At 42.1% G+C, this 23605-nt stretch overlaps 2 protein-coding genes across 7 annotated transcripts in view; one reads left to right on the forward strand and one right to left on the reverse strand.

The window, feature by feature from the left end:
• Nucleotides 1-10923, forward strand: part of RAB3GAP1 (RAB3 GTPase activating protein catalytic subunit 1) — a 126498-nt gene extending 115575 nt beyond the window's left edge. For 2 of the 3 annotated variants that reach the window (XM_024122184.3, XM_024122185.3), the window contains 5 exons: nucleotides 3967-4063; nucleotides 4161-4264; nucleotides 4407-4522; nucleotides 6033-6135; nucleotides 9481-10923. In XM_024122184.3, coding sequence (XP_023977952.1) covers nucleotides 3967-4063; nucleotides 4161-4264; nucleotides 4407-4522; nucleotides 6033-6135; nucleotides 9481-9717 — 657 coding nt within the window. In that variant the 3' untranslated portion in view covers nucleotides 9718-10923. Of the gene's footprint in view, nucleotides 1-3966; nucleotides 4064-4160; nucleotides 4265-4406; nucleotides 4523-6032; nucleotides 6136-8636; nucleotides 9459-9480 lie in introns of those variants that run through there. The other variant, XM_028477389.2, reaches the window with a different exon arrangement.
• ZRANB3 (zinc finger RANBP2-type containing 3) overlaps nucleotides 1-23605 on the reverse strand; it is a 374344-nt gene that overhangs the window by 59255 nt on the left and 291484 nt on the right. The window contains exon 22 of one of the 4 annotated variants that reach the window (XM_028477392.2): nucleotides 17129-17674. The exons of the other annotated variants lie outside the window; for them this stretch is intronic. Coding sequence (XP_028333193.1) covers nucleotides 17666-17674 — 9 coding nt within the window. The 3' untranslated portion in view covers nucleotides 17129-17665. Of the gene's footprint in view, nucleotides 1-17128; nucleotides 17675-23605 lie in introns of those variants that run through there. 4 annotated transcript variants of the gene reach the window in all.

A 23605-nucleotide genomic window follows, 5' to 3' on the forward strand; every position in this document is an offset into this window, starting at 1 on the left:
CATTATTCATAATAGCCCCAAAGTGAAACTAATCCAAATGTCTATCAACTGATGAATAGATAAGCAAAATGTTGTATATCCATACAATGGAATATAACTCAGCCATAAAAATGGAGTTCTGATATATGTTGTAACATGGATGAACCTTGAAAGCATTATGCTCAGTGAAAGAAGCCAGAAACAGAAGGCCACATATTACATGGTTCCACTTACGTGGATTATCCAGAATAGGCAAGTCCATGGTGAAGGAAAGTTAGTTTAGTAGTTGCTGGGGGATTGGGGGTAGTGACTGCTTTTGGCCACTGGGTTTCTTTTTGGGGTAATGAAAATGTTCTGGACTTAGATATTGGTGATTGTTGCATAACCTTGCAAATATGCTAAAAACCACTGAAATGTACATTTTCAAGTGGTGAATTTTATGGTATGTAAATTATATCTCAATTTCTTAAAACTAAGGAAATAGGAATAAAGTATGGAATTTAGTTCACCAAAAAAGGGAGGATGACTATACTCAAAATGTCAGTGTTATAAAAGACAGACTGGAAAACTTCCAGATTCATTGAGATTAGAGAGGTGTGATAACTAAAGCCAATGCATGATCCTTAACTGGATCCCATATGGTGGTGGGAAAAGGTTATAAAAGACATTATTCAGTCAATTGACAAAGTTGTACTAAGGATAATAGCTTAGATTAAAAATATTTGATCAGTGTTAATTTAGTTTAACTACATTCTTAATTTTAGGAAATACACACAGATATTTGGAGATAAAGGGACATCGTATATGGAACTTGATCTCAAATTATTCAGAAAAAATGTATGTGTGTATATATTGTATGCACCTACAGAGGAGGAGAGATACATGTGATAGAAGAGGTAAAAGGTTAGCAAATCAATGCAGGCAAAGGGTGTACAAATATTTTGTATTCTTGGAAATTTGTTTTTCTGTAAGTTAAGGAACACAGCATTTGGAATAGTGTTAACAAGGATGTTCAACAGTGGGAACTCTTATTACTCTATATAAGAATGTAAATCTGTTCAAATACTTGGTAAAGTAATTTGGAATATGACTTCAGTATTTGAAAAATAATAATTTGGCATTGTCTCTTTTTAGATAGATAGCCTGAAGAAATTCCTCTACATGTGCACCACAAACATATGAAATAATGTGACAGGAACATTTTTAATAGCCAAAAAATGGGGGGGGGCTTTTTAATACAGCAGTGAAAATGAATAGACTAGAGCATGTATCAGTATTAACATCTATGCATCTCAGAAATAATGCTGAATGAAAAGTCACTGAGGAGCATAACCAGAAACAATCCATTTATACAAAGAATTAAAACCAGACAAAACTAAGCAACACATTGTTTAGGGCTACGTACATATGTGAGACAGCTATGAAGAAAAACGAAAGAATGATTAGTAGTTTCTTGAGGGTTGGAGTGCGTGAGGGAGGAGGGAGTCTTGATCAGGGAGGGCACAAGGGGGACTTGGAAAGTACTGGTGATCTGTTTCTTAAGCTCGGTGTATAAACGAGTGTTTGTGTTTTCTGTATTTAAAAATACTCTGGTATGTGTATTTTTAAAAAGTTTTTTAATTTTAAAAACGTTTCAAAACGCAAAACTCTCCAAGGCAAATACTTTTAAATCATAAATCATTAAATGAGCAAAGCAAGTTATGAAATTGTGTATGAGTTTTTGTTAAGAAATTGCATATGCATCTGTATCTTGTGTTTATAGAAATAAGTCTGAGAAGAAAAACACAAAACTGTTGTTCCTTAGGAAGGAGGATTTCTAGAGAACTTTTGCATTATACTTCTTTGTATTTACTTATGTACTTTAGAGATCTGTGAGCATTTATCAGCCAGGCTCACATTTTGAGATTATATTTCTTTTGTCTTTACTGCTGTTGAATAAGGAGCTTAAAGGTAGGGTCCAAGTATTATACATACTTTTCTGTGTGTTTTTTTTAATCAGAAAAATAATAAAACAATTTCCATTTTAGAAAACATAATAAAACCAAAAAATTTAGAGGAAGGTCACTAGCAATGTTTAGAAATCTTAACTGAGGAATGTAGGTTACAAAACAGTATTTTACATACTTAATAATATTAGTTCACTTAATATGTATATTCAAAATCTTAAAAAATCCTGGAATTAAAATGCTCTACCACTAACAATTATTATTTCTAGGTGGTATAATTTGCAGGTGGTTTTAATTTTCTTTGTATTTTCCTAATCTGCATGTATTGCATATGGAAGTAGGAAAAACAATTATGAGAGTATTCACCATTATTAAGGACTGAAGTTCTAAGATGTTTTCGGTAACATTCTTACCTTTGGGAGTAGTAGCTATTTACCTGAATGAGCAGCAGTAGGTACTAAGAGAAGAGAAGAGAGCTCATTTCTACCCTTGTTACAGATGTGAGTTCAGTGGTACTCTTTTATCGGGTTGGCCAAAAAGTGCCTTTGGTTTATCTTTTTGAGCAAAGAACTGTTCCAGGTGCCTTTTACAGTCTTCCAGGGAATTGAAATTTTTTCCATTAAGAGAATTTTGTAAAGACCAAAATAAATGGAAATCCGAAGGTGCAATGTCTGGTGAATACAACCGATGAATCAGAACTTCCCAGCCAAGCTGTAACTGTTTTTGCCTTGTCATCAAAGAAACATGTGGTCTTGCATTTTCCTCATGGAAGATTATGCATTTACTGTTGACTAATTCTGGATGCTTTTCGTTGAGTGCTGCTTTCAGTTGGTCTGATTAGGAGCAGTACTAGTTGGAATTAATCATTTCGTTTTCTGGAAGGAGCTCATAATAGAGGACTCCCTTCCAATCCCACCATATACACAACATCACCTTCTTTGCATGAAGACCGGCCTTTGTTGTGGTTGGTGGTGGTTCATTTCGCTTGCCCCACGATCTCTTCCTTTCCACATTGTTGTATTGTTTCATTGCCTATCACTATCTGTTTTAAAAATGGAACGTTTGGGACTTCCCTGGTGGTGCAGTGGTTAAGAATCTGCCTGCCAGTGTAGGGGACATGGGTTCGAGCCCTGGTCTGGGAAGATCCCACATGCCACGGAGAAAGTAAGCCCATGCGCCACGACTACTGAGCCTGCACTTGAGCCCACAAGCCACAGCTACTGAGCCTGTGTGTGTTACAACTACTGAAGCCCGCACACCTAGAGCCTGTGCACCGCAACAAAGAGTAGCTCCCGCTCGCCGCAAGTAGAGAAAGCCTGCATGCAGCAACGAAGACCCGGTGCAGCCATAAACAAACAAACAAACAAACAAACAAAAACCCGGAACGTTTTCATTACGTTTAAGTAGAGAATCGCATGCAGAAATATGGTCAAGAAGGTTTTGTTCACTTAACTTATGTGGAACCCAAACATCACATAACCAAGCTGGTGCAAATTTTCAACATTCGATTTGGATGTTTTGAGTATGTCATCTATCTCCCGCGTAGTATAACGTTGATTGTTCTTCGTGTCTCAGTTTGATCCCTATCAACTTCAACTGGTCTTCCCGACAGTGGAGCATCATCCAGCAAGAAATCTCCAACACGAAACTTCTCAAACCACTTTTGACGTGTTTGATCAGTCACAGCACCTTCTCCATACACTGCACAAATCTTTTTTTTGCATTTCAGTTGCGTTTTTACCTTTCTTGAAATAATAAAGCATAATATGCTGAAAATGTTGCTTTTTTTCTTCCATCTTAATATTAAAATGGCTACACAAAAATTCACCAATTTTGCTGTCTCTTTTTAAATGCACACTGATAAGACAGCTGTCACATACAATCTAACAAAATTGTTTCGAATGAAGTTAAAGAAAACTGAGTTGCTGTTAGAGCCATCTCACGGAAAAAAGTGAACAAACCTTTTGGCCGACCCAATAAATGGCTGCTTTATTCTTTGACAACTGCATTGATCACTTATCTAACTTCATGTCTCCTTCAGGTGCTGCACTATCTGGCAGTACAGAAACCTGCAGACCTTGCTAGGCACCTGTTACCTTGTGTAATTCATGCAGCCATACTCAAGGTAAAGGAAGAAGGTAAATGTCTTATTTGATTAGTCATTAGTTCATTTCCAAAATAAAAGTAGATTTTGCCTAACTTATCTAATGATGGCTTTGATCTTTTTAAAAATAGAAAGTCTGGAAAACATTTCTTCAGTTAAGAAGATTATAAAGCAAATAATATCTCATTCCAGTAAAGTTTTGCACTTCCCCAATCCAGAAGACAAGAAATTGGAAGTAAGTCTGATCTTTCCAAGTGTTCTCCCCAGTTGGCAATAATTATTTTAAAGATACATTTTTAAAAGGCTTTGCTTTTTTTTTTTTTTTTTTTTTTTTTGGTTGTCTTCCAATGTATACCTCTCCCCTTTCACACTGTTAGGAAATCATCCATCAAATTACTAATGTAGAAGCTATAATTGCTAGAGCCCGCTCACTGAAAGCCAAGTTTGGAACTGAGAAATGTGAACAAGAGGAGGAAAAGGAAGATCTTGAAAGGTAATTGCTATCTGATTAACTCATTTTTATCTGCAATAGGAAAAGCCACCACTCTCTTTAGAAAATTTTCGTAAAATATTGAGATTCTTTTGTAGTGTTCCTCTATTTTTTGTAACAGGCATTGGCTAGAGACAGAGAAATATTTGTTTATCATAGGATTTGACCTCTCCTGTATCTCTGAGTATTTGCCACGTGTTTCCATTCCTCCCACTTTTAGAATGAAGGCTTCCGGGTCTCTCTTTCTAGGAGTGTCCTTGTTTGCTCTTGGAGTAGTTGCCTGTGGAGGAACTGGCTGTTTACTCTTTGTTACTTGCAGGGCCCCAGAGCTTTGCTTTCCACTCTCACTGTTCCTTAACTACAGGCAGAGGTGTTCTGAAACTATTTCTGCTGAATATTCCTAGTTTTTACACAAGATTTATTAAAGAGTTACTAAATCTTCTGAACAAGATTTGTGATAGCAAATGTGCATATCCTGTGTGCTTTGTGAATGTATTTTGAAAGAGTGACCAGATGGCCTCTCCATGATGAGGCAAATGATTGGGTCAGTCTTTTCCTCCTTCCAAGATTTGGACCATTACGAAGGGAGCCTGTCAGTGTGGGTCCCTGTCCATTTTTGCCTGAGGTACTTGAAAGGATGATGTTGTTTCAATAGGTGATAAAGTGTTTCCAAATTAGCTACTTGAGTAGCTTGAATTGTTATAACTAAAATTTTCATCAGTCTTTCCATAAGAAGTGGCATTATTGAGGCTAAATAATTACTATTATATGACAAGGCATTTGCTATAGCTTTTAACAAGTTCTTGTTTGAATATTATATCTTTTGTTGAAATTTTCACCCAGCCTTCTTTGCTCTTGAAAATTCCTTCCTCTTTAATGAGAAGAATATGCTCTAATCACAGGAATTGTTTCTAAGATAGCAGTATGAGTTAGTGAGCAGGTGGTGCAGAGTTGGTGGCTCTGTGCCTTCAACTCTCTTAGCTCCACCATACGTTGTCTGTGATATACTTGGAAGTAGAGTGTTTCCAGCACATAACGGCACAGCTTACAATTGAGACTTTGCCCAGCAAAACATGTATTTTAAGCGCATGCACACACACACCCACACTCACACTCACTCATACACCTTAAAAGAACAAAAATGAGAAATAAGGACCATTGCTTTGCTGTATAAATTAAACATGGTTTTTGTTGTTAAAAACATAAAAAAAATATTTAGTGTAGCATCTTCTATAGTCTGAAAGAAATAGACTGAATATTTTTTTCTAACACTTTGACAGAGATGGGCTTTTAAAAAAATTTACAAAAACAGTTGAAAGACAGTAAGATTGTCATTTGAGTCGATTTTAATTCCAAATGTCGATATGTGCCATTAAAAAATTTCCACTCCAGCCTTGGTGTAGGGTTTGCCAGTATCATTTTGACGGTTTGTCCCTGAAATGAATCAGGGAGGATTGACCCAGTGTGAACTGAGCAGCTCGTTTTCTATCCTTTCATTACCTCTCTCTTCCAGGTTTGTGAGTTGCCTTTTGGAGCAACCTGAGGTGTTAGTTGTCGGTGCAGGAAGAGGACATGCTGGCAGCATCATTCACAAGCTGTTTGTGAATGCTCAGAGGGTATGTGAGATTCCTTATTGACTGTGTCATGATCTCTCCAGGCCTCTGCTCAGTAAGGTACTGTTTTGATTCTCACACATGGCCGATTCTACAGCTGCTAATAACAGCATTGGATTCGAACACTGAAGAAATAATGACTCTCAACAGTAACTTTTTAGTCTTTGAAATCCATCTGCTTTCTTACATGTTTAAATAAAATGATAAGTTTATTTTAGTACCTAAATTTCAGAAGTTAAAATGGCCTGAAATTCCTTGTTAACGAATCTAATAGGGACTTGTTTAGCAATGGCCAGTGCTGTGCTGTGGAAAAAATGTTTACTACTTTCAAATTAGAGTTTAGTTTTACCAGTTTTAAACTCCATGTACTGCAGTGGATTCACAACTTAGCTTGGAGTTAGTAAATCTAACTATTCTTATAATGGTGAAGAGATCTAACTTCAGAGGGTTCCTAAGAAGGAAGAGCAAGATTCAGATTTTTAGGACTATGGAAAACAGTCTTCAGCACAGAAAGAAAGCTCAATTTGAGAACTTTCCTTTGTCATTACCTCTACTAATAAAAGTTTTAAAAATCGTACAGTACCTCTGACATTCTAAAACTGTTAAGATTTGGATTTTTATGAGGATTGTATTAGTTATACTTTGGGTTGATTCTCTCTGTACTGATCTTGTTTACTGGTTAAGAGGCGCCTGGTATTCCGTAGGTGATTCTCACATCAGGACTCATTAATAGTAAAGATTCTGATAAAAGTATTTGGAAGTGTACTAAATACAGGGTGCCCCTTATGTAGCACTGTGATGACAATAGAATGGCCCAGTTTTGAAGGTATAATTCTCACAGTCAAATGAGAAAAAGAATTTTCGTGGGTTTACACATGGAATAAAAACTTCATAATCTCCTTTGAGTCGGTCTGGAGTGCATCGAATATATGAATTTGAATTTGAATATATTGAATTTGAATATATTCAAAATCATAGCCAAATATACTGATAGGAATTTTAGCAAGAACTAAAACCTGAGATTATTTATGGGGTGGTGCCCTAAATTTAAGGATTTCAAGTTAAAAACCAAGTATTTCCTTATAAATTAAAGTTCTAGAAAACAATAGATGCTTACTTTGATTTATTTTGTTTTTCTCTCTGGCGTGAAACCAGAACCAAGTCTGTTTTCACATCCTATGATATATTTGCCAGTTTACTAGCCAGCGCTTATAAGCACATTTCCTTGTTAACACCAATATGAATTTTCCTTATACTGCAAGAATTCTTTCCTCATTTTTTAAAACCTGTGTGTTAAGAGGATTTAAAATCTGAAGTATTTATAAAATATTTTTAATGCCAAGAGTAGAACACTCTCATTGTTCTAAATACGTAAGCAAAATTATTTTCCCCAATATGGAAATAACCTTTTTCCCCGAGACTGTAAGTAAAGTCTTACTGTAAAAATTTGGATAATACAGGGAATTATAATGAAAAATTAATGACACTGAAAAATTAATCTCACTACCCACTGGTGATCACTGTCAACATTTAACATCTAGTATATACAAATGTATGTAAATTTTACAAAATAGGATTATATTACATGGTTTACTTTGTTCTTATTTTCTACTTAATGTAATTATCTTTCTACATTAGTAAATATAAGAGTGTATCATCTTTTCACTGGCTCATTGTATAGCTAATCCCCTTTAATGGATACTGAAATTGTACATTCATCCCACATTATATAATTTTAAAATATTTTAAGCTTTCAAACCTTGAAGTGAATGTTTTTAGGGAATTGGCAGACTGTAATCCATATAACAAGCACCTGGTTGGTACATTTTTAAACCCACCTCTTAAATATCTGGCTAATTAATAGAAACCATTCAAATTTATTCACGTAATTTTTCATAATTAACTGATACTTTATATCAATTCTATTAAATCAAGATTTTAACTTTTTTAAAGTTATAAAATTTCACTGAAAATATTTTATAGCCTACAGTAATTTTACATATTTAGAACTTTTCCTTAAAATCATACATTTTAATAAACTTTCATCATGATTGTATGTGTCAGTGGTATATCCATATTTAAATGGAATTCAGCAAACAGACCACTGATTGGATTTTGCCTTAGTCTTTCTAAATTGAATAAGTCAGACATCTAGTCTTAAATTCATTGGATTATCTATTTTTCAAGACATGAGTACTTTTTTTAGTATCTTAATCTTCGGGAAAAGAGCTAGATTTTTGCTGAATCATTTCCCCATTAAGTGACACTCTGTACGTTGCCTCTTGAGCCATCATGCATGAGTAGTGAGATTTGTCTGCTCAGTTGGACGGCTAGATGTGTTGTATGTGGTGTGTTTTTGTCTTGATATTCTTTTGATAGGATTACGTTCCTTAACGTAGTGCATGCTGTCTCTGAAGTAATCTTGAAATCTCTTGTCTAGCTCTTTTTAAACCATCTTGCTTGTTTCCCTTTCATCACTGTTTCTTTTCTCACCCTTTCTCAAGCTGACTGAATCTTCTGATGAGGTAACAAAATAGCCTTTGTCCTTCATAGTTCCTTGTTCCTTCCCACCCATTCCTTCATAAGGTCATTAAGGCCAACCACCTCTTTAACAGTCTGGGTTTGGCATACCTTTCTTGCTGGTGTTTAGCGTAACATGATTTCATATTTCCATTGCCAAAACAATTATTTTTTTCCAAATTGATGGTATTGTGAAAGAAACATAGTGATCAGAGTTAAAATGAAAGCTCTAGTTGAATATGTATTTTACGCAATTTTAATGAAAAAATAGATGCCTTTAATATTGAGAACTTCACTTTTGTGGCCACTGCTACATTTCATGGACCTCTGTCAATTCCACATTACATTAGTCACCCACCCAGCAAACAAAACCAGTGTCCTCAGTTTTAATTTGACAAATGAACCTTAAAAAGAATTGAAAGAATCGATAAAGAATCATCTTTCCAGACTCTGGAGAGCAGCAGTTCCTTACTGGACTGAGCACATCAGACTTGGACTTGGGTCATTGCTAGAAGAAATGTGTATAGAAACCAGAACAGCTCCATTGTCCCTCTTCATCAGATGTCTGAATATGGCCGTCACTTTCCAAAGCAGATTACCTGGCAGTCATTATCTTCTGTCTGTGTCACCAGTTTATTTGTAATCTCTGGCTGCTCATGCAGTGTTTCAAGCTTCTTGCATTTTCTGAGCAATCATAACATAACTGACTGCATTACTGAGTAATGTAGAACATTTTTTTGTATTTATCATGCTTATTCATCTGTCCTTCAAAATGATCTGAGTTTAGCATTCAGCCTGCTCTTGAACTAGCATGTGATTCTCTTCAAGGCTGCAGCCATGGCTCCGCCGGAGGAGGATCTGAAGAGGATGGTCCCCCCAGAAGAGAGGAGGCAGAACCTGGCGGCAGACTTCCCACCCGCTGCGGGCCGGGAGCTCATTCTGCGCACGACCGTGCCCCGCCCTGCTCCCTACTCCCGGGCTCTGCCTCAGCGCATGTACAGTGTCCTCACCAAAGAGGATTTCAGACTTGCAGGTGCCTTTTCATCAGATACCTCCTTCTTCTAATCCGTCTAGAGTTCCCTCATTTGTGGCTTCCCAGACAGCGCTAACGCCTTCTGTGGGAAGGAGGTTGTGCCAGTCAGAACCTGAGAGGCCATGAAGAGGACCTGTCCAGTTTGGTGATCAAGAATCATACCAGCATCTGAGAGACTTTCCACTGGGCTCTCTAGGGTCTTGTGGGGGCAGAGGAATGGGCTTCAGCTATTTAAAGATTTCTTCCCCAAAGAGACGGCCCTTGTTGTTTGGGGGGTTGGGGGGGACCAAAACAACAGCAGGAGTTCTGTGTACTCCCTCCAGCAGGATTGTGTTCATTTCTTCTTTTCCGTGACTATCCCTTAGGCTATTGCCCTGCATTCATAGTCTCTGTAAACACTTATTACATTTATTAGTATCAAGTATGCAAAGTAGAGTACCAGTTAACTCAGATTTCTGGATATTTTGGTGGTAGCTTCTACTCCCAGAATCTATTTTTAAAATACTAAATGACATTCTGTTTATTCAGTCACCTGGTGGCCATCTTTACTGTATTAATTGACTTTTGATGATGAGCATTTTGAATATTCTAGGAGAAAGCCTAGAATTTCACATAGACTATGTGTTTTTCCATGTAACTGTGACTTAAATGTATTCCTTCCGATAAAAAAACTATATATTAAATGTCACTGCAGATTAGTTTTATATCTCTTGTAAGACTTGTTTTGTCTTCGGTTGCCCTGGAAGATATCACCCTGCAGATCGTTGCTCTCTCTTGCTGTACAACATGCATTCCTTTTTTTGTGGTTGCTTGCAGTATTTAATGAAGCAGAGATGAGCACATGCTAAAAATATAGCCTCTGAACATAGAGATTATCGTGCAGTTAGTATAATTTGGCATATGTGCTAATGTAATGAATAGAAGATTACTTCAGTGAACTATTTTGCTTTTGTATTATAGTTAAAATGAAAATAATCGATGGGGGATGTGTAGCACCCAGCATAAGGATAACAACAACATATTTCTAGTTATGTGACGATCAAGATTTATCAAGTCTGTGTTGTTATATGGCCTCTGTTCAATAATCTTAAATCTATTTTCAGGCCTAAAATTCCCACTTTAATCCAAAGTAAAAAATGATTATACTGAAGCATAGACCTTGCCTATGTAACTTTAAAGAATTAATAGAGCTCTGTAAACCCTATGTTGTATTATTTTTGTTAAAAAAATGTAAATGTGTGTGTACATATATGTATATATATGCATATATATATATGTATGTATGAAGTATAGGAGGCTCTTGCTGATCACCTCCTGGCCTTCACAGTGCTCTTCTCTGAGATGCTGGATTTGACTGCTGCTGGTAAACCACGCAGTGCGGCCTGAGGGCTGAGCGCAGTACCAAGGAGAAACATACCTTTCAAGGACAGAGTTTGTCTGCTTTCTAATGAGGAAGTTAATAGCAAAAAAACATTTTTCAAAGAGAGGTTGGACTTTAAAAAGGCGTTGTGAATCTAATAAAAGGGAAGGTGTTGCTTTCTCTGGCTAATTTTCTCTTCTTTTCTCCCCTCCAGTGGGCATTTTGTTCTTATTTCAGTTAGTTTTATGCTGTCTCAGATTTTCCTAAATATTTGCAGCCTGCTGAGTCTTGCAGGGATCTCAGGAACACTTTGTGCCTTTTTTAATGACATTATCCCATTTTACTTTTATTATAGTTATGTGTTTGTTGATTTCAAGATATTTTTAAGTACCTACTTCGTATCAGGTACTGTACTAGGCAATGGAGGTAAAACAGAAACCGAACATACTCCCTCCTTTCAGTGACCTTCCCATCAGATGGGGAAGACTGAGGTAACATTGCTATAAAATGGAGAGTGCAGTCAACTCGACGGTATGAACTGGAGGTCCAATGTTTATTTAGTAATTCATTCATTCATTCATTTGTTGGTGGTGGAGACTAATACACGTAGTAGTAGTGAATATAGGACTTCCCTGGTGGTGCAGTGGTTAAGAAGCCGCCTGCCAACGCAGGGGAAATGGGTTCGAGCCCTGGTCCGGGAAGATCCCACATGCCGCGGAGCAGCTAAGCCTGTGCACAACAACTACTGAGCCTGCGCTCTACAGCCCACATGCCACAACTACTGAGCCCACGTGCCTAGAGCCAGTGCTGTGCAGCAAAGAGAAGCCACCTCAATGAGAAGCCCGCGCACCACAACAAAGTAGCCCCCACTCACCGCAGCTAGAGAAAGCCTGCGTGCAGCAACAAAGATCCAACGCAGCCAAAAATAAATAAATAAATTTATGTTTCTAAAAATAGTGAATATGAGGGGTTATGGAAGAGGTTTTTCAGTCAGTCTTTAGGGATCAGGGAAATCTTTCTAGAGGAGATGATTTCTAGATTGAGAGCAGGAGGTAAGTAGGAGCTGAGATGGGAAGTATGGAAAATTGCAAAGAAGAACTACAGTTATTTCCCCGTCCCTGTACGCTTGCCCTAATTGTGATTGTGCCGCTGCTCCCATGAAGTGGAGTTTATATTTTTCCAGCCCTTCAATCTGGACTTAGCTGTGTCTTTGGTCAGTGGGGTGTTAGCAAGCGTGACACAGGCAGAGACTTGAAAAGTATTTGCACGTTGAGGCTTGCCTTCTCTCCCTCCTGGGAACTGTGAGACATGCAAAGAAGCCTGCAGAAGGAAGAGAGAGTTGGGGTGGTCTGTTATGCTGCAAAAACGAACTGATACAGGAGGGCGTAGGAAGATTGTTACGAGTAGAGAACACAGAATGTACAAAAAACTCAGGAGCAAAGGAAAATGTATCTTTGGAGAATAGCCAGCATTTCAGTTTGGCTGGGTGAGGTACCCAGAGTAGAAAGAGGCAAGATGTGAAGATGGTGAGGTCACTGAGGTGAGATGAGGAAGTTCTGGGTAAACCACAGCAAGAAGTTCGGGCTGTGTCTTTGGGGCACTGGTGAGTCAAGAGTTTGAAGCAAGGGAGTGACGTGGTGGGTTTTAGACCACACTAAATGGATTGGAGAGGCTAAGAAGTATTTACACGTCCTAGATCTGGTACTAAATTGGAAAGTAGCAATTATATCGTCACTGGTTTTTTCCTCCTCCTTTGTGCTTTGTAACATGTTGCAGAGAGCCTGACAAGTGCTTGTGGAACCAACAGGAAGTGTCCTCACATGGGCCCTCCCACTTAATGTGTCCCTATACCACCATAGTAATCCAGATTTTTCTTCAGGATGGGATTTTTAAAACTCTCCAAGCATTTATTTTTATATTCCATTCATTAGTTCAGCAGACGTTTATTGAATGCCAGCTATGTGCCAGGTACTGTCCTAGGCGATGGGGATACAGCAGTGAACAGGACAGGTAAAAGGCCCTCATGGCGTTTACATCAAGGGATAAGTATGATCAAATTACCTGAGTGGGGGGGAGAGTGGTTTATGGACAGGTGATAAGGGAAGGCCTGTGAGGCAGTGACATTGAGCAGAGACCTGAATGAAGTGAGGGAGCCAGCCTTGTGGGCGCCTGGGAGATGACCCCAGACGGGATAGAAAAAGGCAGAGGTATGAGTAAACGTGGTATGTCGGAGGCGCCGAGAAAAGGCCAGAGTGGCCAGGGAGTAGAGTAGGGGAGGGAAAAGGGTGAAGAAAAGAAAGTTGGGCAAATGTGCAAAGACCAGACAGATCACACTAAACGTTAGGAGTTGGGATTTGTGTTCTTGATTGAAAGGGAAAGCCAGTGGAGAATTTTGAAGGGGGCAGGCGGGCGGGTGGGGCATGGTATCATGGTCTGAGATTTGGAAACTCTTCACTCTGGCTGCTGTGTGAAGAATACACTGCAGAGGCAGGGGTGCAAGTAGTGAAACTAGTAGGAGTATTGATGGTTTGCACTGGAGTGGTAGCAGCGGAGGGGGTAAAAGGTGATCAGATTTGGCACACGTTTTGGAAGCAGAATGCCCAGAATATGCTGATGGAATTACTGAGGGTATGAGAAAGAGTCAAGGGTGAGTTGGAAGTTCGGGGCCTGAGTAACTGAGTGATGCTGTCACATACTGAGATGGGGAAGGCTGAGGGAAGAGCAGGTTTGCGGGGAGGATGCGAATAAAGATTTGGAGTTAGGACATGCTAACTCTGAGCTAACAATTAGGTCTACCTGGGGTAGCCAGCGTCTGGGGTGGCTGCCGTGGCTCCTCGCCTCCTCCCTCCTGGTAGTCACACCCTTGTGTAGTCTCCACCCTAAAATTGTACCGAGCTGGGCTTTGTGGTGAACAGAACACGGAAAAAGTTGGTGTGTCACTCCCAAGATTAGGCTAGGAAAGACATCAGTCTCAGAGTAGCTTTCTCTCTCTGTTCACTCACTCTGGGGGAAGTCGACTGCCAGGTCACAAACAACCCTAGGGAGAGGCCCACATCCTGAGGAATGGGGGCTCCTGCCAGAAGCCATGTGAGCTTGGAAGTGGATTCTCCCCAGTCTCAGAAGACTGCAGCCTCCTGAGGGACTTTGCACCAGAACTGCCAGGCTAAGCTGCTCGTGGTTTGCCGACCCTCAGAAACGGTGAGAGAATGTTTGTTATTTTAAGCTTCTGAATTTGGGGGCCATTTGTTATACAGCAATAGATAACTAATACAGTTAGAAGTGACTGTGTAAGTTTGGAGTTTAAGGAAAAGGTTAGGGCTTGTGCTACAAATTGGGAAATTTAGATACAGACAGCACTTAAGCCATAGGACAGTATGAGACCACTCAGAAGTGAACACAATGCAAAGAGATGGTCTGGGGATTGAACCAGATATCAGAAAGAGGAGGAGGATGGCCAGAGGACACGGAGAAGGAGTAACCACTTATGTAGAAGGAAAACCAGAAGTGTGATGTTCTAGAAGCCAAGGGAAAAAAAAAAAATTGAAGGAGGGAGTTGATCAACTGGGTCAGATGCCATTGAGACACTGAGTAAGATGCGGCCTAAGCACTGACTGGTGCATACCTGTGTTTGCAGAGTAACAAATGCAATCAGAGAGGTAATACAATTCTTAATGGGAAAGAACAGAGGTGACCACTGGGAGGGAAGATTCGTGTCCCCTCCAACCAGTGGGTGCACTTAACACTTCCGCCCTAAACCGATGGGGTTTTGGTTGCTGTGTACTCTTCCTTGCCAGAAACTGGAGGACACGGTGGGCACAGGAGGGTAGGATGAGGAAGAGGGGCAAGAGCATGAAGCCAGTTCAGTCTGTTTCAAGCCAACTGTAACCCGCTCTTGCTGCCTGCGCCTTTCTTCTGGGCATGCAAGGTAATGGATAGGACTTGGCATTCGGGAAACAGTGAACGAATGAATGCATCTCAGTGGCAAAACTATTGTGTTTGAATCTTCTCAACTCAATTTCTTTGTCACTGGGCACCATAAAACCAGAGTGTTGCAGTATATTAGCTCCTGAAAGCCAAAGGGTGCTGCCAGCATTTCTCTAGCTCTGAGAAGTGGAGCTTGGCATCAGCCTGTGAAAGTGGGCTGGCCTAATTCTTGAAATACAAAATATAGCTAGTTCATATTAACACAACTTCTTTGCCAGCAGTTTTTCCCCTGGGAGCTTGTGATGTCTGACTGGTGGTCGTGGATAAATTCCCCAATGAAGGCTGGCCTACTGCAGGGATCATTCCTGGGCTGAGCTTACCTGCCAAGGAAGGCAGCTTGACCGAAGGCCCCTACTTGGCCCCTACCTGGAGAGGACAGGAATGTGGCTCAGTCTCTGATTGGGTCTCTGGGGACGTGCCCCTCTCGTCCCCTCCCCAAGGCCAACCTCAGCAGTTCCTGGCGGAGATCTTAATGTCGACTCAGAGGCACATTTCCCTCTGCTGCTTTGCGGCTGAGTGAGCCTCTCAAAGGAAGGTACATATCTGCCCTATCAGGTTGAAAAAAAAAAAAAACTGGATATTTTTTTCATGCAAAACCATGACAGAATGTTTATTTTTTGTTTAAGTTTGCAGGTTTGTCTCCATCATTATCCCAGAATAAGGTAGACGAATGGCCTGTGAGGGAGCCATGTGCAGGCTGGGCCGGCTGGTGCTGCAGATGCTGTTAGTTGGGTTCAAAGCTGGTGAGTTGACCGTCTGTAGTACTGAGCAGGCCTGTGATAAAAAGTATTTCCCAGGAGAGAAAAAGAGAATTCGCCACTGTATTAGTTTCCTAAGGCTGCAGTAACAAAATATCACAACCTGGGTGGCATAAAAATGGCAGAAATTTATTGTCTCAGTTCTGGAGGCTCCAAGTTGGAAATCAAGGTGTTGGCAGGATGGTGCTCCCCCTGAAGCGTGTAGGGAAGGAGCCTGCCTTGCCTGTTTCTAGCTGCCAGTGGTTGCTGGCATCCTTGTTCCTTGGCTCCCAGGTGTAGCGCTTCTGTCTCTGCCTCTGTCATCACATGGCAGAGTGTCCCTCCACCCCACTGTGAGTCTGTGTCTGTTTTTTTTGACACCAGCCATCCTGGTCCAGTGTGACCTCATCTGAACTAGTTACATCTGCAGTGACCTTATTTCCAAACAAGGTCACAGTCTGAAGTACTGGGGTTAGGACTTCAACATATCTTACTTTTTTAGACGGGCACTGGGGTCACAGTTCAACCCGTAAAAGCATCGTTCAAAAGCCATCCACATGGATGCGTGCCCCTCTAGTTGCTGGTAGGCCCTGGACCTGATGGCAGAAGCACAGGCCTGGCTCAGGAGAGATCAAATCCCAGCTTTTATCAGCCACAAGACGCCGAACCTCTTCCTCTGCAAGATGGGGTGTTACAAATACTAAACAAGATAATATCTGAAAAGTGCCCAGCATGCCCCAGGTACTTAGCTGTACTAAGTGGCCCAGCTGTGGACGAATGACCACTTAGCTGTTGGCTACAGGCTCTGGTTTTCACGTGAGGACACGTCCAGCAGCCGGTGTTCGTAGAGATGATGCAACGAGAGGGACTTCGAAATCTCCTACCCTCTCATCAAACGATTGGTTTTCTTTTGATTCCTTTCCCCTTCCTTGGCTCCCGGCTCCGTGGAGGAAGTTACAGTTAAAGGCTGAGTAGACTTTATCGAGGCGGAGGTCTGGGGCAGGAACCTGGGAAGAGTCCTGGCTCGTTCCAGGCTGCAGGCTTATCTGCAGCAGCCCCCAGCCCCGATGCCGGTGTGGCCAGAGCAGAGAGGGAAGCGGCGGCCGGTTCAGCACCTCACATGACCCTTTGGGGAGTTTGGAGCTTGTTGAGTGAGAACAGAGAAGCTCTGGACGGTTTTCAGTGGAGGAACAGAGGCGCGAGACGAGACTCACCCGTCAGGTACTAGAGTGGTCGCCATGGTGATCCCCGCACGAGATAGCAGTGGCCTTGACCGCGGCAGTGGTGAGGGGGTGAGAGATTCAGCAAGCGACACTGGCAGGACTTGGAGAAGCCCGGGCGGTGGGCAGTGAAAGCCGGGGTGAGTCTGGACACCCTGCTCTGACCCCTGAGGGGCAGCAGCTCTGCTGGGAGAGGGACCCGTGGCTCGTAACCAGCCACCTGCCGGCACGACAGCCTCCAGCGAGGGTACCCGGCTGGGCGCTCCAGTGCGACCTGCACCCTGTCTGTCACCTGACACAGGATGGGCTGCAGTCTCGCGAGGGAGCCCAGTGCTCCCAGCGTCCGGGAGCCCCAGTCTTACCGCTGGCTGATGGCGGGGGAGGGAGTGTTCACTGCGCGACTTACCTATCCTTGAGCGGCCTCCGCTACAAACGCTTGTCAGGACGCTGACCTGGGCTCCCTCCGTAGTCACATGACTAATCAGTGATGTGTCATGTGGATCAGAACTTTCCTCAAGTTCTTCAGCCATTTGACAGTTTGAGTAAATAATGACTTGTCAGTGCTATTTATTCACATTCCTCTTTCTCAGCCCTGTTTTTGGCCCAGAACACTCTTTATTTTTGTCCGTGTTACATAATGAGGGAACAGCATTCTTAGTAACCCACTGTCACTCCTGTGTTATCTTGCCTACATGAAAAAAGGAAATATTTTTAGAGTGTGAATTTCCCAAACGTCCTCTACTATTCTGGGGCTGAAGGCATAACGTCATGGTGGGAGGGTGGTGTGGGGAGAGGGCCCAGTCGTCTCCTCTTTGGCCGGGGCTGACCCCTGGGCCTCAGGAGCTGGCTGGACATCCTGCCTGCCCCATCCTGCCCCGGCTAAGTGGCAGAGGCTCTTCTCTGCCCAGGGTTTTACGTGTTCAGCAGCGGATTCAGGAGCCTAGGAATAATCTTAATTGATATTCTTCATTCCTATTGATTCAGGATATTCAAAAGAGTGGTCGGGGTGGGGGGAATGACCACAAGCAGTGAACCCCTCTTCTTAAGCACACAAGTGACAGGCTCATCCCCTGCGTGGGGGGTGCCTGTCAAACCGGGGAGGCGGAAGTGCCTTGGATAAGTTTGAAAGGCTCCTTCCTGGCCGGCCATCAGGAGGCTTCCCTGAAATGGGTGTGATGGGGCCAGTGAAGTCCCGACGAGATGGGCTCGGCTGAGCCAAAGAACGTCTATAAAAGCAAATCTGGGGGCGCAGTGGTTAAGAATCCGCCTGCCAATGCAGGGGACACGGGTTCGAGCCCTGGTCCGGGAAGATCCCACGTGCCGCGGAGCAACTAAGCCTGTGCGCCACAGCTACTGAGCCTGCGCTCTAGAGCCCACAAGCCACAACTACTGAGCCTGTGTGCCACAACTACTGAAGCCTGCACACCTAGAGCCCGTGCTCCGCAACAAGAGAAGCCACTGCAATGAGAAGCCCGCGCACTGCAACGAAGATTAGCCCCCGCTCGCCGCAACTAGAGAAGAGCCCGCACGCAGCAATGAAGACCCAACACAGCCAAAAAAAAAAAAAAAAAATTTGTCCAAAGACCCTGGGCGTTTCAGGTCTTGCCAATCTGGCTGGAGAGCCAGGTGTGTTTCCTTCCTGTGTTTATGGGATTCCCCAACAGCATCCTGGTTGAAAACCACTTCTGGAAGCTGGTGCACAGCCACCTGTGGGGAAAGTTGACCCACCTCTAGGCTGGGAGGAGTCGAGACGGATCTCCCTGGGCTGTAATGGGAACAGTTCACCCAGCAAGTCCTGTGGGAGACTCAGGAAACGGGACCCTCACCACTGAGGAGTCATCTGAAACCTTTGCAAATGGCCATATTATACATGATCTTAGGGCAGATCATCTCCCACAGTTAAATAAGCTACTCCAGAGTTTCTCAAACATGAACAGTGTACGGTGCCTGTTAAAGGACCAGCTTCTTGCAGACCCTGGCATTTGCCTTTGACTCACTTAGCTGCACTGTGATAGTAATCTCAACTGGGGACGTAGGCACCCCAATCTTCAGAGGAGCCAGAATAGCTGGTAGTCATTGCTTAGATTATCACTGAAATGAAAAAACACTTTTAAAAGGATCAGAGAACTCAAAAGTCCGCAGAGACTACATTCTCAGACCCTGCAGTGGAAGAAAGGCCTGTGCAACCTGTGGGAAGTGGCAAATAGCCGCTTCCAGGTGGAAACACAGCACATTAGCTTAATACTCACAGTCCTATGAAAAATGAGCAACACCCAGCTGAAGCTATACATCCTCTCCAAGGGTTTACTGCACACAAGACGTTCCTGGCCTGAAGAAGTATACATGGGCCCATGGGTGCAGGTGTTCTCCTAGCCCTCCTCCCACCTCTGTGGAGAGGACAGTTCTAGGTTTGTCTATGACCATCGTACGTACTCTCAGGGTTAGTGATGGGAGGAGCTGTGCAGGGTGGAAGCAGCTAGCCTGTGAGAGCTGAAGGGCCTGGCCAGATGCACGGGAAGGTCAAAGATTCAGTCCACATGCGTGTCTCGGGTGCAGCATGAGATAGCCATGACGTGTGGTCACTAGGCTGATGCACGGGTTTGAATCATTCCTGGAAACAAGAAGGCTAGTGGGTGACTCTAGCTGACCACCCAGCATCTGCCTCTCCCTCTGTGTTCACATAGGTTCCGTAAGACAAACTGGCTCTGTAAAGAAAGAAAGCTAGAGAGGGAAGAGATTTAGTAAAAGGGTGACTGGATGTTTGTGTCCCCCTGGAATTCATATGTTGAAATCCTCATCCCCATGTGATGGTATTAAGAGGTAGGGTCCTTTGGAAGGTGATTAGGTCATGAGGGTGGAACCCTAACAAATAGGATTAGTGTTCTTATAAAAGAGACCCCAAAGAGCTCTCTTCGTCTTCCTGCTGTATAAGGACACATTGAAAAGTCAGCAGATGGTGTCCCAAAAGAGGGCCTTCACTAGAACTTGGCCATGGTGGCACCATGATCTCAGATTTCCAGCCTCCAGAACCATGAGAAATAGATTTCTTTTGTTGATAAGCCACCCAGTTTAGGTATTTTGTTAGAGCAGCTTGAGCTAAGACAGGCTGGCTTTAAATTAAAGAGTGGTTTTCAAATTTTTGGTTGGTTAGTGATGTAGTTAAACACAATGAATATAATGCAGCATTAGTGGCAGAACTTTATAAATGACTTCAGGCTTATGTTTACAACATCATTAAAGGTCACATATTTTTCAATTTCATGCGGAAAAGTATTGGTTAGAGGGATGCAGTTGGGTTCTTTTGGTTGTAAGCAAAAAAGACCAGAAGAAGTAAGGATTCATGGGGAGCAGTGAGGGCCATGAAATGAAACTGAGCCATCATAGGCCTGACCACATGGAGTCTAGAGTCTGGGGTTTTGGATTTGGGTCAGCTCTAGAGAATCTTTGCAGCAGGAATTCCTGGCTTCTCACCCTAGTGTATGACCGTGAATGTGACTTGGCTCCTAGTAACTGTCCTTCTGTCCCTGCATCAGCTAGCTTCCTCCTCTTGTCCAGTTTGAGTCCTCTGGACTTCCCGCTTGCTCAGGGTCCATGGCAACTTCTCCACCTTCTACATCACCACTTTTCAATACCACCTTCTGTTGATAACTAGCTCGGTCTTTCACTTTTCCAGTTCCGTAGAGAAGCATCCAATCAGCCCACTTCACCTTTTCATCCAGCCTGTTAGGCATAATTTGTGGGCCAGCCTTGGGTTGTCCCTTCAGCTTGGTGAGAAATGTTCATGGATATGACATGCTTACTGCCCCATTAGGAGGGTCATGAACCAGAAAGAATCCTTTAGAAGATGGTGTGGCTATAACTCCAGCATCGTCGGGTTTATGATTTTAGTTATTCCTGAAGGTTTCTATTTAACTTTCTTTTTTTTTTTTTGGAAACTTAGAAAGTTGCAAGAATAGTACAAAGAAATCCTGTAAATCCTTTACCCAGATTCACCCATTGTAAATATTTTGCCATTTTGGTTTTCTAGGCCAAGTTATCTGTGTTAGATAGAAATTATGAATCCCCCATCCCCCTTCTGCCCACCTTAACATTTCCTCCCCATGGCGTTCCGATGGAGAGAAATGACAAAAGCTACGTGTGGTCGATTCTCAGGAAAGAACTTGTCAGAACAGTCATGGAGCTGATTTAGGAAATACATTTTCAAATTTGAATCCTCCTTATTAGATGCTGTAGTGATCTAGTGATATTTTTATTATGTATGACAAAATCAGTGCAATTAAAGTTTAAGGAAAGATAAAGAAAATGGCATCCTAGATACTCTGAAAAACCATACCCATAGCAACTGAAATTCTGGATAAATATTAAATGTCTTTTAAAATGCATACTATGCAGATTTTAATTTTTAAAAAAGAGACAATTTACAATAGCAAAAAACATTATTTACCTAGTGATAAATATGGCAAAAGATATGCAAGCTTTTTAAAGGAGAAAATAAATTAGGAGGTCTTGCTTTATGAGATAATAAGATGTCATAATGTTAAAATAATTAAGAGTATGCTATTGACTCAAAGTAGTTCAACAGAACAGACAGAAACCCAGAAGTAGACCCAGACATATAAGGACACAAGTTCTGATAGAGACAGTAAGGCAGATCAGTGGGGAAATGATGGGATATTCAATAAATAGTGCTTGGACAAGAGGTCATCCTTGTATCTCAAGAGGGAAAAATAAATGAAACTGGACCCATATATTACTCCATACTAAAAAATCAATTCCTGGCAGATTAAAGACTTATGTAAAAGGAAAACACATAAAATGTTTAGAATACTATGTGGGAAAGTAGCTTTATATTTTTAGAGTAGGGGGGTCTTCTTAAATAAGACACAAAGACTATGACCCATAAAGGAAAAGACTGATAAATTTGGCTGCATTAATATTAATAAGGGAACTTCTGTTCAACAAACAACAAAGAATGAGAGACAAACTACAGACTGGAAAAGGAGATTTGTCACAGTGAGATACCATTTCACACATACCAGATGGGCACAAATTTTAAAGTTAGATGATATTCAGGTGCTGACAAGGATTTCCAGCAACAGACACTCTTACCCATTGCTGGCAAGAGTGTAAGTTGGTACAGCTTTGGAAGATAGTTTTGCATTCCCTAATAAAATCTGAACAAGTACATACCCTGCAGCCCAGTAATCTGTTCCTGGGTGTGTGCTGTAGGGAGTGGTTCTCAAAGTGTGGTCTCCAGACCAGCAGCATCAGTATCTCCTGGGAACTTGTTAGAGATGCACGTTCTCCAGCCACCCAGACCTGCTGAGCCAGAAACTGTGGCTGGGGACAGTGGTTCTGTTTGTGGGGAAGGGAAGGAGATAACGGGAAGAGCGTACAGGCGTTAAAGGTACTGGGGATAGCCTGTTTTTAAGCTAGGTGGTGAGTTTACTGCTGTTCACTTTACTATTTTAAAAAACAGCATACTCAGTGGGAACTGAAAGTTTCAGTCACGTGAGATGTAGGACTGCGTGATTGAGAGGTAAAGGAAATGACGAGCAAGCCTGCCCAACTTGCCGGCCAGTTCTGGGGGTCTGGCTGTCAGATCCAGACTTGTCTGGTCCATGAGGCAGTTTGATGCCAGTTTTTGGAGGCTTAGATATCTACCCTGGCTTAAATGTGGATGGGGACAATTCTGGATCTTACGACGGGGTGGAACTTCAAAGGGATTAGTAGGGAGGATTAGGAAATTCGGACACCTGCCTTTAGCCTCTCCACTCCAGGAGTCAGGGCTGTCTGCCATTTTGCCACCTGACCTCACCTTCCCCTCTGTGCCTCCTCTTCTGTCACACAGGATGAGACCTATGGCTAAAGGCCATATGGCGATGTCGTATATGCACCTTTTTATACGTATCATACAATAAAAAAAAGGTTTTGGTTCTGAACAGTAATTTTTTTTTTTTTTTTTGAAGTACGCGGGCCTCTCACTGTTGCGGCCTCTCCCGTTGCGGAGCACAGGCTCCAGACACGCAGGCCCAGCAGCCATGGCTCACGGGCCCAGCCGCTCCGCGGCATGTGGGATCTTCCCGGATCGGGGCACGAACCCGTGTCCCCTGCATCGGCAGGCGGATTCTCAACCACTGCGCCACCAGGGAAGCCCTGAACAGTAATTTTTTAAGCCTCTTAGTTTATTTACATGGACATGTCTCATTTTTTAAAATTAATTTTTATTGGAGTATAGTTGCTTTACAATGTTGTGTTTCTTGCTGTACAGCAAAGTGAATCAGCTAAAAGTATACATATATCCCCTCTTTTTTAGATTTACTTCCCATTTAGGTCACCACAGAGCACTGAGTAGGTTTCCCTGTGCTCTACAGTAGGTTCTCATTAGTTATCTGTATTATACATAGCAGTGTATATATATCAATCCCAATCTCCCAATTCATCCCAACCCCCCTTGGTAATCATACATTTATTCTCTACAGCTGTGACTCTATTTCTGCTTTGCAAATAAGTTCAGCTCTACCATTTTTCTAGATTCCACATATAAGCGATATTATATATTTTTCTCTCTTTCTGACTTACTTCACTCTGTATGACATTCTCTAGGTCCATCCACGTC

Source organism: Physeter macrocephalus, chromosome 2 (genome assembly GCF_002837175.3).
Source record: "Physeter macrocephalus isolate SW-GA chromosome 2, ASM283717v5, whole genome shotgun sequence".
Classification (NCBI taxonomy): Eukaryota; Metazoa; Chordata; class Mammalia; order Artiodactyla; family Physeteridae; genus Physeter; species Physeter macrocephalus.